The 15,492-nt window shown below is 38.4% G+C and overlaps 1 protein-coding gene across 1 annotated transcript in view; it reads right to left on the bottom strand.

The window, feature by feature from the left end:
• HMCN1 (hemicentin 1) overlaps positions 1–15,492 on the bottom strand; it is a 203,760-nt gene that overhangs the window by 79,005 nt on the left and 109,263 nt on the right. The window contains exons 35-42 of the mRNA XM_049809134.1: positions 15,324–15,478; positions 14,431–14,554; positions 13,029–13,130; positions 10,572–10,748; positions 7,910–8,061; positions 7,041–7,164; positions 2,249–2,424; positions 1,840–1,936 (exon numbers count right to left, since the gene is read on the bottom strand). Coding sequence (XP_049665091.1) covers positions 1,840–1,936; positions 2,249–2,424; positions 7,041–7,164; positions 7,910–8,061; positions 10,572–10,748; positions 13,029–13,130; positions 14,431–14,554; positions 15,324–15,478 — 1,107 coding nt within the window. The remainder of the gene's footprint in view (positions 1–1,839; positions 1,937–2,248; positions 2,425–7,040; positions 7,165–7,909; positions 8,062–10,571; positions 10,749–13,028; positions 13,131–14,430; positions 14,555–15,323; positions 15,479–15,492) is intronic.

Below are 15,492 nucleotides of genomic sequence, written 5' to 3' on the forward strand. Positions count from 1 at the left end.
AATGCATGCATAGGCTCTATTTCTGGCTGACTTTTGAATGGACTTCACAGAACAAAGCCGTTTCTGTGAATGATGTAAACTGCCTCAAACTCTAAGAGCCTGCCTCATTCATGGCCTTAGCTAATAAACCTACAGATATCATCATTAGGTGGAAAGTGACTTTTAAAAGTCAGCCTAAGTTTTTCGTTTGAATTTTTCCTGCATCAACACAGCGGCTGCCACATTCAACGCTAAGGACCCCATCCCTTCAATTGCCCTACTGTAGCAGAGTGCCAGTTTGCTCTACAACTCTGTGACTGTAAATCAGTTGCAGACAAAAGGGACCACTGTTTTCAGTCTGATTGTCAAAGTCTTAAAGAACTTTGGTTCAATCACTACAAAAGGGATAATTGCCTTCTTGAAATGGAAGAACCATTTTCTTCTGATGAAAATAGCATAGGTAACACTTGAAAAGAGACCAAAAAAAATCAGAAGACAATGTAGGCTGAAACTGGCAAATAAAATCTCACTAGTAACTTATCCAGCACTTTTTTTATGCAAAGGACAGTAGATGGCTTCTCCTTCTGACAATTCAAACTCTTGTTTAGCAGCAACCAGATGTATGGGTTTCAAAACAACTGACTGCAAAGGGCTTCAACCTTTTATTTGTCCTGTTTCTTGTCAAAAAGTTTGTGCCATTCTCTAAGGAAGTACATCTTCCATTTAACACATGGCCTGGTTCCTGGAACCAGAGTTAGCTCTCAGGATCTCACCAATCCTCAGATTTTAAATCCATTTCCTGGATTTAAAACTTAAAAATATGGCAAGCATGCCTCTTGGTCCTTCGGTGTAAACAAAGACTATAATTCTAAACTGTTATCCACAGATGACTTTCAGAGGCAACTTTTGGTTTCTACTAAGCTTATTCCATCAAAGCTGCTAACTAGCAAAGAATTATCCCTCCTCTCAAAATCCTACTGAAACGGTCTTACTGCGCAAAAGAACAAATCCAATATCCCTCCAGCAGCAAAGGTCGTCTGCAACACTGCAGATCTTACAAATCTGGGAAGGGAGAGATGAGAGCTAACGATGACATGCACAGTGAATGGGTATACGGGAAAATTGCACGGTCTTGCATGGTACTACAATATCCACCTCTAATTTAAACATCAGGAATGTTTCTTTTTAATAAATAATGACAGAATTCTATATTAAAAATTGTAGTTTTATCATTACAAACCCTGTTGGATAATTCCAGTCTTGTGATTTCAAAGCAAGAAATTAATTTCTAATAGCAAAAAAAGGCACATTTCAATTTGCATATAGTAAGAAAATGATGGTGCAGCAAAAACACTCAAAATCAAATATTAAAATAAATGTCCTAAGCCACACTCATCATCTAGCCATAGAAAAATTTTACTAAAGCTATTTTTGTGATTCAGTGCTGATAACTTTACAGAGTAAATAAAGCTAGGTAAACCAGCTTTTATCTATCTGAGTTTCCAGGCTTCAGCATTTAAAAAAGTGGAAAGTTGGTAGGTTACTTTAAATGGCATTAGAGTGCACAAATAGGAGCTATGGATACCAAACCAGTTAGTTACAGCTCTAAACTACTATCATGCATGCAAATCCAGCCTGACAAAGGCCTGCGAAGTAGCTGGTATTAATTTAGAACCAAAGCAGTTTGAAAAACGTGTGCACTTTCTTGAGACTGTTAAACTACAACAAATAAAAATAACATCTCCCTGCCTGAGCCTCAGCAATTAAGTGTTTATGAACTACTGAGGATTTTAGTGTCTCGCATCATGATTTCACTCTGAGCTCCGTTCCCATTCCTGGAATAAGCTTAATAAATCTTACCCCAAATATTGACATTATAGTTCTTTTCAGTTTTCCCAGCAACATTTGTCGCTTCACAAGTGTAACGGCCAGTGTCCTGTACTTGAGCTCCTTCAATCTAGGAAGAAAATGAAAACCTGGATTTCTTCTTCTTACATTGTTATACATGAAACTTGTAGGGAGAGGTTGCTCAGATTTCAATTTTTATTTTTACATCTGTTTCTCTAAATATTAATAACACAGTATTACTCCTGCAAAATCTGTACGCAAACATCCAGGTTGTCTATGACCTCCCTCCCTCCTCACCCACTGCTCTCTATTGCACCAGAGGGCCTAATGCTATCCAATCTTCAAAGGGTATCTAGTGCTGTCACGGTGGGTATAACTCCCCAGAAAGCAATCGCCACCAGAGCGTGACTGCCCAGTTTACCTTCAGTACACTTCCATCTTCAGAGATGCTAAGACCTGGCTTCTTCAGCAAGGGTCGTCCGTCCTTGAGCCACATCAGCATGGGTGGGGGAATAGCATTGCTCTGGCAGAGCAGCTCCACTGCCTGGCTGATGAGCACCGAGACATTTTGTTCCTCTCCCAGGATGTTTGGTGGAACTACAGCAACAAATCAAAACAAAGGACCTTTGGGCATTGCAGACTTCCCAGAGGAACCGCACTGTGGAGTTAGCAGTCTTCATTTAACAAAAATAAAACGGCAATTACTACTTTTCTGACACACAACTTAAGTCTCTTTTATAGCACAAAGAGCGCTGGAATAATTTTTATTACTTAACAGAATATCCTCTACACAGGATCTATGCTAGTGAGATATCAGCTACAGAGAAACCATGTAGATAAGCCAAGACTAGCAAAAAAATACTTGAAATATGGCTAGAAAGGAAAATCACCAGTGTATAAAGAATGGAGAAGTACATTCCTGCTAAAAAGAAAAAGAGCTGATGAGTGAAAAGGTTCACAAGATAATAATCAGACCCAGAAGCTGAAAATGCCTTAAACTTTTCCAGACAGTGCCAAGATGGATACTTGGCTTTAAGGACAACTCTAAGAAGAATTTTGTCGAGATGGCCAAATACAGAAGACAGAATGAGATCCTACGTGGTTCCAGCCAAGTGAATGGGTTAATCACTTAACCATCAAGTCATAATCTACAATTACTTTATTGTCTATCTGTTTTGTGTAGTATCTGCTAGCTAATTATTGCAATTGTTGGCACTGAGCACTATATTTAGATTTGTACTACAGTTTCAGTGATAACTTCATTATTACACTGTTATTTCCAAATTATAGGGTAGAAAAATCAGCTTTTGGATTGAAAGTTCTCCGTGTAGAAGAAAAAAGAAAATGCTTCTGGACATTTAAATTGAAGCTCATTAGCTGTTCTTGAACAGCATCAGGATTTAAGAAAACACATTTTTTTCCCCCATTTTTAAGATTATTTTTGTTTCCATACTCAGAAAAACAAAGTAACTGAGAAGGCAACTGAGAACTAAACCTTGGAACACAGCAAGTCAGCAGTTTTCCATGGGGAAAGTGTTCATGGCTGGAGTAAAAAAAACACAGAGGAAGTATTAGACTGACGAGATGCACTCAACTGAAAAGATTACAGACCAAAAACTTTTGCCATCTATGGCTTTGCATCAGTATTAATGGTTGACCTGCATGTCCTTTGTAATGGCATGCTGTACCATCAGTCAGAGGAAATTTTCTGAGACTCCTCAGGCAGCTTTGAGTTGTTGACAGAACATTGCCACATTAAGAGTTTCAAAGTATTCCAGTGTCAGACATACGCTGACTTGGAAAACAGCAAGAGTGGTGTAAGCTATCATGCCCTGCACTGCTGCTGCTCACCCCCAGCTCTATACCACAGGTTCCCTCTCCGAGATCAGAGCCAGTGAGACAGAACTTGGATGTGCTTGTCATGCACACCACAGCAAGTCAGGTCCCTTCGTTTGCATCACTAACACAGGTGACTGCAGCAAACTGCAGAGAGCAGAAGTGCTTCTACTGGGCTGCTCAAGCATGATCCTGAAGAGAGTTGCTGTTCATGCCCTTAATGGCATACATGGTTCTTAAATCCTTAAAAGGGATTCCCTTTCCTTTCCTGTCATTTTAAAACATAAAGCATGTTCATTGTAAACTCTTGACATTAATGCAACATTAGATCTGCAATTAAAATATTTACAAAATCAAAACACTCCCAGCAAGAATTACTTTGTCTGGTTACAAGTATCCAGTGCGATTTTTATGCCTGTCCTGTACTAAGACTGTTCAGTTTGCCCAAAAAAAGTTAACCAGGGCCAGATATAAGAACCTTTATTGTCACATTAGCTTTGCTTTTTAGTTTTGCAATCCATTACTCCAGAAACTGCATGTCTGATTGCACAAAATACTGGGGAAAGAAGAAGGGAAGCAGTGGGACTGTCTGTGAGAAATACTCTGGGCTTCACTCTGAACAAAATGATACTAAATTAATTAGCACACATGAGATTATAAAACATCCCAATGTGATACTCAGTAAACCAGAAATACAATTCTCAAGATGTCCTGAAAAATAACTTTAACAATAAAGCTTTGTTTTTCTTGCACAGGAAGTACTAAGCAGAGCAGCTGATTTCACAGTTTGGAAATAATTTAGGGAAAAGTCTGGTCTCTGTGGATAAGAAATATAGTAACTGAAAAAAAAAAATCTGTTTATCTTACTTTCTTTGTAGAATTCACAAAGGCCCAGATACTTTACAAGTGTTGTGGAACTGAATATTGGAAGCTGATACATTACTGCAGAAGGCAAATTTATTTCCAAATACTTTTCCACCAACTACTTTTCCTCTCAGCTAAATTAATTGAAATGTGTTCAAAAGAAAACTGTTTATGAAACAGAGACAGACACTAAAGCATTTCTTTCTGAAGGAACAGGGTTTAAAATTAATCTAATTATGCCCATGGTAACTACATGTTACCCAGATTGTTCCAACTCCTAGACTAGCCCAGAGCACCGCACATTTCTAACCATCTCAGCTCCAACTGCACTCCAAATTATCTTCCTCCTCTAACTTCTTAATTAGTGTCGTGGTTTAACCCCAGCCAGCAACTAAGCACCACGCAGCCTCTCACTCACTCCCCCCCATCCAGTGGGATGGGGGAGAAAATCGGGAAAAAAGAAGTAAAACTCCTGGGTTGAGATAAGAACGGTTTAATAGAACAGAAAAGAAGAAACTAATAATGATAATGATAACACTAATAAAATGACAACAGCAATAATAAAAGGATTGGAATGTACAAATGATGCGCAGGGCAATTGCTCACCACCTGCCGACCGACACCCCGCCAGTCCCCGAGCGGCGATTCCCTGCCCCCACTTCCCAGTTCCTAAAACTAGATGGGACGTCCCATGGTATGGAATACACCATTGGCCAGTTTGGGTCAGGTGCCCTGACTGTGTCCTGTGCCAACTTCTTGTGCCCCTCCAGCTTTCTCGCTGGCTGGGCATGAGAAGCTGGAAAATCCTTGACTTTACACTAAACACTACTGAGCAACAACTGAAAACATCAGTGTTATCAACATTCTTTGCATACTGAACTCAAAACATAGCACTGTACCAGCTACTAGGAAGACAGTTAACTCTATCCCAGCTGAAACCAGAACAATTAGATTACCCATATGAGGCAAATCTTAAGAGTAATATTACTTTTTGGTGACAGCCTCACTCAACATGGCCCTGCAGCTGAGCTCAACCCCGGCCAGCTTCTAATACAATAGTTATTTTAAACATACACAAATTCTAACTAACTCTTAATTTCATCTAGCTAAAATGGACAGAGGTTCCAGAAAATAAAAGAGAAACAATAAATATATCCATGCCACTTTTGTGGTTACACATACATACATGCCAAATTCCAAAAGGGACCTTGATATTCCTTGCTCCAGACATAAAACGTTCCAGCTTACGTTAACCTTGAGCTTGCTTGCCATGCCAGAGTCCTGACTTTCTGAACTGTCCCTTACAGATGCAAAAGTAGCCATGACTCAAGTCACGAGTATCCTAACCACACTGCATTTACAAGGAAGTCAATTCTGAAAGCCAAACTCAAAAAACAAATAACCGGGCCAGCTGTCCCTATTCGCCTTAGAAAACATCTGAACTTCTAACTTCTCTTGCAAGATTTTCCAGACTTCTGCTTAGGATTGCCATAAAGCTAGAGAATGGCAGAGCCAAAACAGTTCTCTCTCTACTGACCTACTGAAAGCAGAAGCAAAAATACAAATGCTCTTCAATTCCAAACCACTCTCTCCATATCTGGTACCATAAGATTTCTAAAACAAATGGCAGATCATTGTTCATCCTCATTCCACTGGTACAGAAAACCACCGAGATGCCCAAGGAAAATTAAATCTTGCTACAGTCAAACTCCCTGGCATTCCTCCTGGCAGCATGTTATGGTCTTTGGTATCTGCATATCACCAATGATCTCTAAGAACACAATATGAAAAGGCATCTTATACAAGTTGCAAAAAAATCAGGATGAAGCTTATACAAGTTACAAGAAATCAGAAGGAAGGATGAATTTACATGAGCTCAATCAAAAAGACTTCAGAATTAACTTGACATAATGTGGAAAACTGACAAAGTACAAAAGAGATATATTTCCTGCTTCTTGAAAGAGACAAATTTGACTGGTTGGGCTCTGTACAGCTCAATACAGTGTCACTATTAGAACTAAAAAAGTCACCACCATTTAGGCAGGCATAGCAAGGCTTGAAAATGGAATGGAAACTGGAGAGCTGTACGGCAAACTCACATTGACTCAGTCTAGTTCAGTAAAGACAACTGAGCTCTGGCCCCAATAATATGTAGATCCCATGGGGAAAAGATGTTTTTTTACACAAAGACAAACACATATTTTTCCCCTATCATTTATAAATGACCCTTTATGTATTAAACTTTTAAATTCACTGTTGCAGCTACATTTCTTCAGAGATACAAAGAAGAACATACTTACATACTTTAATACATGTGTACATATGCGCATATGTATATTTTTACTTACAAATACACATGCACACATCTCCTCATCACTTTGCTTTCCATTATGGATTGGAATCATTTTTATTCAATGTTGCTAAAGGTTTGGGCCACAGTGTGCTTAGTTAAAGCTCCATGAACAGTTCTCGTGACCAAAAAAAAAAAAAAAAGATTTGTCAGAAAATCTCACCATAAACTCTGAGATCAATATCTCTTTGGCTCTCACCCGCAGCATTGACTGCAACACAAGTGTATTTTCCTGTGTCACTGATCTGAGCACTAGTCAATGCCAAGACTCGGCCCCCAGACAGAACCTGCAATACAAGCACGACACATTCAGAATACAATGTAAAACACAAGCAGAGAGAACTATTGGGTTTCATTTCAGAATGAAGTACTTGTTTTGCCACTGCTTCCCACCATCGCTCTGTTCTCTACACTATTCCCTGCACTCTGTTGCTAGTAGTCTATCTTCATGCAAGTCTGTAGGGAACTCCTAGCATTCGCAAGCCTGCAGGATTTGGACATTTCTCCCTCTTATCAGTTTCAAACATTGTCACACCTTTTGTCTGTGCCCAGAATTGTCCCCATAGTACACAAATTTCCTCTCTTTCCTTTCAGATCGTAAAATTAGCTTTCAAAAAGCAACCGTGCCCTCTCCTTTTAACTCTGAGATATATCCTTACATCAGTGGTTGGTCTTTTTTTCTGAATTACTATTTTATGTAATGAGGTATTACATGATCTTGAAGCTCTACAGATCTCTTCAGCATAGGAATATGGTCCAGTGTCCTCTTCTTGCCAGTAAGTGAAACATTTGTTGCTGCAAACTCTTACTCAGTATGAAATCCATTGAAAGGACCACCTTATTTCAACGTATCTATATCTTCCACTTCACACAGTAATTACGGGAGCTAAACTCGCACCAATAACCTGAGCAAAAGGCCTTATACTTCCATTCCAAATCCTCTAACTTATTCTGTTCCATTAAATTGCACTGGCTTAGAAGTCTCCTACCACAACAGGAAACAGCACGGATAGCAGGATTTGAACCCAGTACCTGGAGTCCATCACTAAAGCTGGAAACCGGGCTACCATCTTTTAGCCATGTCAGAATAGGTGCAGGGATGCCTCTTGCTTCACACTCCAGTCGCACTAGATTATTAACCACCACTGTCACCATGTCACTGCTGCCAGAGATCGACGGTGGGACTGAAAAAAAAAAAAAAAAAAAAAAAGAAAATAAAGCTGAAACAGCTACATAAGAGTATTAATCACAATGAAATGAAACGGGCTGCTTACTTTTGGACATTATTTCTCTTTCTGCAAGGCACTACATTGTTGGAAAGATTTGTCATGTCACTCCTACTGAACTCTTGTCATTTGTTTGCTCTGTGCCAAATCCTGCTCTTTTCTTGCATAAGCAATCAGATAATTTCAATGAAACTGCTGTGAGCAAGGTAAGCAGGACTGGACCCACAGCCCAGAGGACAGCTGCGAAACCCAAGAACCATAACATAAAACCAGAAAATATTCCCTGAAACTTTTATAATACTCCATTTAGACCTTGTGAAAGGCATTAAGAGTGGTGGGTTTAAAGGAAGAAGTTTATCATATAAGCCGCATATAGCAAATACAGACACAGAGCAATAAATTGGCCTTGCAGAGCATGTGTGAACATTTACCAGATTAGACTGTATAACATCTGCCTGTCTGATGATAAAAAACATCATATTGGAACATCTCAAAACACTTACTATAGATATACAGTCTAGCAAATTTTGTAGAGCTATGTTAAAAAAGGAGATAAGAAGTATTAAAAAAGGGAGATGTTTTGTTTATCAGGAGAATTGAAAAAATTTTATTTGCTCCTACCACTAATAATTTATTTACAAAGCTTTACAGTCAGTATCAGTAAGTCACTCCTAGAAAGAGATGAGGATGGTTGATCTACTCACACATATCCTATGTGAGGGGGAAAAAAAAAAGCGCATAAAATTCTGTAGTGAAAATAAGATTCATTAATAAATTCAGCAACCTCTAACGGCCTGTAACAGGCTACCTACTCTTAGATAAATTCCAGTAATAGCAGAAATGGCAGGAAAAAAACAAGCGTGATTTTATAATGTTTTTTCCCCACAGACACATGTACACAGTTCCCCTATTTCACTACAAAAGCATCCATTGTTCTCAAAATGCCTGGAAAAGTTACAGTGGTGAGAAAGAAGTGGAAAAAACTTAATACAATGAAATCATATGAATATACTCAACTGGAATTCAACCTGCTTCCTTCAGTAGGCCTGCCTAGTTTTATTTAATGCAGTATCAAGCATTGTTTTTAATGCAAAAATGATCTGATAGTTTCTACCATAGCTACTGCATCCACAACACTATTAACAACAGAAGCTGTTGAATATGATCAGTAATCAACCAACATAGGTGCTCATTCACAATGTCAGCTACCATACAGTAATCTAGAGCAGGCTTTCAGTAAACGCAGCATAACTTTCTGTGCTTGACGCTTCAGGGTCTGTTCTCCATTAAGCAGTCATTCTTGCTTCCACTATTGGGGGGACGACGGGGGGGGGGGGACACGGACGGACTCAATTTTTCTCTTCTCAGACTCATAAACTCTAAGTAAACTGAATGATAAATTTGTTCATGGTAAATTAAAAAAGCACTCCATTGTAAGCCTGGAACTACACAAGCTGAATTAAGTAGGTTCATGGATAGGTGTTTCAGCTTCCTTTGATGCAATTAGTTCTGGCTGCAAGTGCATATATTCTGTTCTGGAAGGGGAAACAATTTTATGTGTCTAAGTCAGAAAGTATTAGTCCCTAGAAAACTCCAGACATATCCACTGAAATCCCACCACCCATAAAAAGACACACATATACTTAGGAGTTATTTTTCATTTTTCGGTTAACCAGAATAATGACCTTGGCTCTAAATATTTCCTGGGAATTAATCACTGGGTGGGGTTAATTGCCTTTGACCATGTCTTGAGCCATCAGTTTTTCCCATGATGGTCATTAACTCGATGGAAATGTACTGCCCAACTCATTATTTGTTAATTAACATTAATAGGAACTACATACTCTGCATGCATCTCAGCTGGGGACACTGTGCCAAATTTGGGCCACAGTTTTGCATGAAAGACTCCCACAGAAAACCAGCTACATGCATATGCATGTATCAAAGATAAGAATTTGGATTACAGCCCCATCCAAAAACCACTGAAATCAGTGGAAAAGCTCCAGTTTGGCTTTTGATCAGGTATCTGATGTCTGCAAACACCCACACTTCTACTTCATCTTATTAGATACAGTACATTTTTCTTTAAAACTCTTGGATTATGAAAGACCATTTGATCTGTGTCCTTTCTTTATCTACTGTGAGCTTTAAAGTCATCTACAGCAAAACCAAGCAATTGCAAGATCTTCCAAATTGCTGAAGTGGTAACATAAATAACTCTTCCACAAATCTGGTGTCTCTGCTCATTCTTCCTAGAATTTACTTCTCTTACTTCCCTTACCACATTTTCCTAATTCAAAACATGTATTCTAATGTCACTGAAAAACAGAAGAGTGAATTTTCTTCCCTCTGACTCCTGCCGTATTTCTTCCAGTATGATGGTATAATGAGCGATGGTAAGTCTGCTAAGCAGACTTGAAACTTGAAAAGTGCATGCACATGTTTTTCCTAAGTTTTAGAATACTTACCAAGAACCTGAAGACTGTAAAATAACTCAGCTGTGCCCGCTGTGTTGACAGCCACACACTTGTAAACACCAGTGTCAGAGATCTGAGCACCCTCAATCTGCAGAACCTGCCCTCTGTTCAGAAAAGTGGCACTTGCAGCACCGGTAAGTGGACGATCGTCTTTGTACCACGTGATAGCTGCATAATGAAAGGAAAGATGGAAAAGTTGCCAAAAATATCCCCATTATGAACAATGGGACCGAACAGTCTTCCAACTTTCCATCTAAGTTTTCAGATAACACCAACATAACACCAAAACTTAAAAACCAATATCAATACTACTCATTATTAATAACAATAAAAAGTAACTAGAAAATTAGGAAATCTGTAACATTTGTGTAAAATACTGACTATGCTTACAGAATTCAATAGCAAACTTGACACTACCATCCATGTGCACCATATATTCATGAAAAAATGTTCTGAAGTTAAAAAATTATCACACAAAGTATATTTTGGGGATACAAAGGGGATTTATTCATCTCATACCAAGGTCAACAGCAGCTGTTTAAAAATATGCAATAATATGATATGAATCATTTTTTCACCTTTTACCTAAAGTATTGATACATTAAACTGAACCACCTGGGAAAGTTTACAGAATCAAGATGCAAGCTATGAAATCAAAGTTCAACTGGCAGATGGAAAAACTGAAAATAAAGGCCAGAAAAACTGCTATTACTCCAAAAGAAAATTTTATATCAACAAAATCTGAGGGGCTTTTTGCATCTCAGCCAAAAGATGGCACCCTCCATCAGCAGAACGTGAAACTAATGCTTTACTGGCATCACTTCACTATTCAGTAAGATGAAACTGCTCCTCACTGAATAATTTTCTGTAGCACACAAGTTTTCTGTGAAAGACACAGACTCAAAAAGTAATTTGGCCTGACTGATGAATAAGAGTGCATGCAAGCTTCTTTCTTTTTCATTGTGATGTTGTGCTATCACTTTTTTTAATGTCATATCTTGACAGTAGTATATATCATCACATCATACATAGAAGAGGAGACCAAACTGGTTTAGTGTATAAATTATATGAACTCCATCATTTCGATTGTATGTTCTAAAATAACTGACAATTTGATGAGAAAAATAGAGTGCGAAACAGATATAAAATCCTTATGTTTTTATAAAATTTTACATATACCCCCAATAATTTCAGATTTTGTTTTATACACGTATAAATTGTTCTAGAAAATAATACTTTGCTGAGAATTAATTATTTAAAAAGGTAGAGAAGGTAAACCTGGATGATCATCTGAAATTTAGTAACACCGTTCTTCTGAAAACGGGACTATCATCAGCACAAGAATAAATTGCTATACTAGATATAAGATATTCATTATACATTATTCTTCAAGTTTTGCTTTACAATAATTAATACAGAAAATAATTAATACAGAAAATTATTCTCGTATTAACATGTTATTTTTATATCCTATCAGAAGAAGGTGGGAAGAAAAAGCACACATTAGAAAAAAGAAGGCAATCATTTTTTATCTGCACATCTCAATAAAAACAACAAAAAAAGATTAACTGAAAAAAAAAAAAAAGCTAATCCAAAAACCCTAGCACTGAAACAATCCCAGCAATGAAGTAACTAAAATCCAGATGGCTTTAGATTTTTTTTAAGTTCAGAAATAATTCAAAAGATCCATTAGTGTAAACAGGAATCAAACTCATTCAGCTCTCGCTTGGGTAGATGTTTATGATTTCTATGGGAAACTTGCCTTTAAAAAAAAAAAAGAAAAAAAAGAAAAAATTTATAATTCTACAAAATGTGAGGAAAAAACAAAACACAAACAGGTATACACAGCCTAGTTTTCAAAGCTTAGAATATAAAGAGAACCTACAAATTCATTAGTATAATTTATCATTGGGGCAAGCCATAGAAAGCACTGTACGCACACAGAAAATCTACTCATTTTCACAGGCAAAGGGCCCAGACCAAAGAGCCTCCTATAAATTTCAATAGACTTTATCTAAAGTCCTAGACATGGTCACATTTGACAGGCACACTCAATACACAAGGTATTGTTTTAACTCTGTCTTACACTATAAAATATTGACCTGACAGGGGAAAAGAGTGGATGTGTTTAAAGCTGATTTAGCAGAAGTCTCACAATATTCTTGTCTATGGACAGGACATTGTTATACAGGCAAGGGAGTAGATTATCCTTCTGTTTTTCATTCATTTAATTAAAAATGGTGGGGATTACCAAATTCCTCAATATTTACTCCACGTCAGTTGATATATTGAGATTTCCCATTATACATAGCGTTTAATAGTTTCTAGCTAGTTCAAAAACCACAGAACTAACTTAACATTCAGATAATCCATTATTATCAAAAGACACATAAAAGTGAAAACCTTTTATCAGATCTGCTTCATGTTCCCAAAGGTGCACGTGCATACCTGGCAGAGGGTTCCCAGATGCTCTGCATTCAAGATGTATTGGATTATTCACCACCACTGTTTCATTTAACATTTTCCCTGTATCTTCCAGACTGGGCGGTTCTGGGAAAAGACAAAGGCATCAGGTTTTCATTAATCCAGCCACCCAGCTAGCAGAACATCCAATCACAAAGTAATCTGCCCTCTGAGAAACTTTGGGCAATGAATTGTACAAGCTTCAACTAACTGCTGGATAACCAAGGAATTTCTCAAGAAAGTTCGTCTTTAAAACGGGAATACTTTCTAATTATATAACCTCATTAGTGTTAAGAGGAATAAAACATTATTTTTATTACTTTCTATTTTTTCACAAAAAACGGCACTTAAAACAGACTTGCAGGAAATGGGTGCGCAACACAGAACAGTAATTCTTCTAATGCGGCAAGCTCATCTCACTTGAACTGGTAAAATTAAACAGAATGTTGTACACAGCAAGTGCACTTACTAAAGTTTATGAATTTGTAACATGACAGAAACACCAGATAATGACACTTAAAACATGAAGACTGAGAGCAAAAGAGATATTTACGAGCATGGGACTGACACTAAAATTAACTATGATGCAATTATCACAGTATAACATGAGTGTGGTTTCTCTTTCTAAGTCTCACCCATGGAGATGCTGCAATCTCCATTTCAGTTTAACATTTTCCAGTTACTGACTCCATCTGACAATAAAAGTCAACATAATCATAATCATCATGAGCATTTTGCCACAGTCGATTCCTGCACCTCCTGTATCCTTTGAGGATTGGGTCACATCAAGAATGCACAATACCTCGTGACCAATTCTGAGGCAAATATACATAAATCATGGCGAGAGCATTGATTAAATTCACATGCAAACAGCAGCTTCTCAGGTTTCCCTGATTCCTTTCATACTGTTTTTAGATGTGAAATAAAATTCTTTTTAAAGAGTCTGAAAAATCCCCTCATTAGAGAATGTTTCTTTCTCAGAAAAGTCATTCCTCTAAAATTTCCCCATTGCAAGGTCATAGGGAATGCCGTTATCCCCAGAAGACTTGGATCAAATATCGTATCTTGATTCAGAAACATAAAGTACCCTTCTGAGTGGTGGGTTAGTGGCAATGCGTTTGGCTTCTTGGGGTACCTCTGAACAGAAGAGTTAAATGGAAAGGCATTCATTTTCGTGGCCCTCAGTACCACACGATAAAGGCTAAATCCCAAGAATGACAGCTTTTGCCCTGACTTCTTACTAATGGAGTGGGACAAAGAAAGAAAACTGAGATGGATGTGCAGAGACAACAAAAATGCCAGAGCTTAAAAGAGAAGGGAATACAGATGTGAAAAAGCTGCCTTAAAACAGCCATGTTTAGCTTCTAACTAGAAGCAGAAACATTACCATGCACATGAAGCCGAACGTGCTGTTGGGCTTCTCCTGCAGCATTTGTTGCCACACAAGTGTATTGGCCAGCATCTTCCAGCAGGGCCTTGACAACTTGCAGAATACGGCCTGAAGACTCCAGCTGTACCAAAACAGAGAGCAGGGAACCACTTTACAAAATAATCCCAGGCAGAGCCGCTAAGCGTAATGGGAAAGCAGACGCTTACACCGAATACAGCCAGTTTCATATTTCTTCTAACCTGGGGCTAATATTCATGCAAAAGGTGTCTTGGTAGTTCAGAGACTTCAGTGTTCCTGGGACATCAGGATTAAGGAGACCTAGATGGCAGAGGGGCAGGCAAGCAAAGTGAAGAGGAGGCTGCAGGCAGAGAGAGCTGCCACTGGCAAGATGTCAAAACTGCTCCAGCCTGAAGTAAATCAAAGCCATTACAAGCGTTCAATCCCCTGGAGCATGCAAGCACTGGGAAAGGCTGTTCATTGAAACTCAGAATCTCAGTGAGAAGGGAATGTATAGGTAGGTGCTGCAATAGCAGTGCTTATAGAAAAACTCGTGTCATCCTGCTTCACAGTGACAAGTGGGTAGAGCCAGCTCATAACCGGCAGACAACCATACCTTGAAGGTTAAAGTACAACTGAAAGGAGCTGGATGCTGAATTTACAGTCATGGACTCTTCTGATATGGAGGTGTCTAATAGGATTCAGTCTACTAAACAGTGCTATTCAATCTGAGATACTGTCCTATTCAGGTAAAAAGCCCATCGCTCTCCAGGATGGATCTTTAGCATCTTTATATTACAGCATGAGGGAAGCAAAAGGAAAAGAAGCACTAACATGTATATTTATTGTAACTATCTTTCATGGTTTGGATCCCATAAAAGAGTAGTGCTTACTCTTGTATTTCCTCTGGCTGTGTTTACTGGTTGACCATCTTTTAACCAAGTTATGGAAGGGCTGGGAATGCCATTGGCTATGCACTGCAGTGTCACAGGTTTGTATATCACAACAACTGTCTCAGAAGTCCCAGTTGATTTGATGGTTGGAGGAACTGGAAGAAGCACC

Source organism: Accipiter gentilis, chromosome 8, assembly GCF_929443795.1.
Source record: "Accipiter gentilis chromosome 8, bAccGen1.1, whole genome shotgun sequence".
NCBI classification, from domain to species: Eukaryota; Metazoa; Chordata; class Aves; order Accipitriformes; family Accipitridae; genus Astur; species Astur gentilis.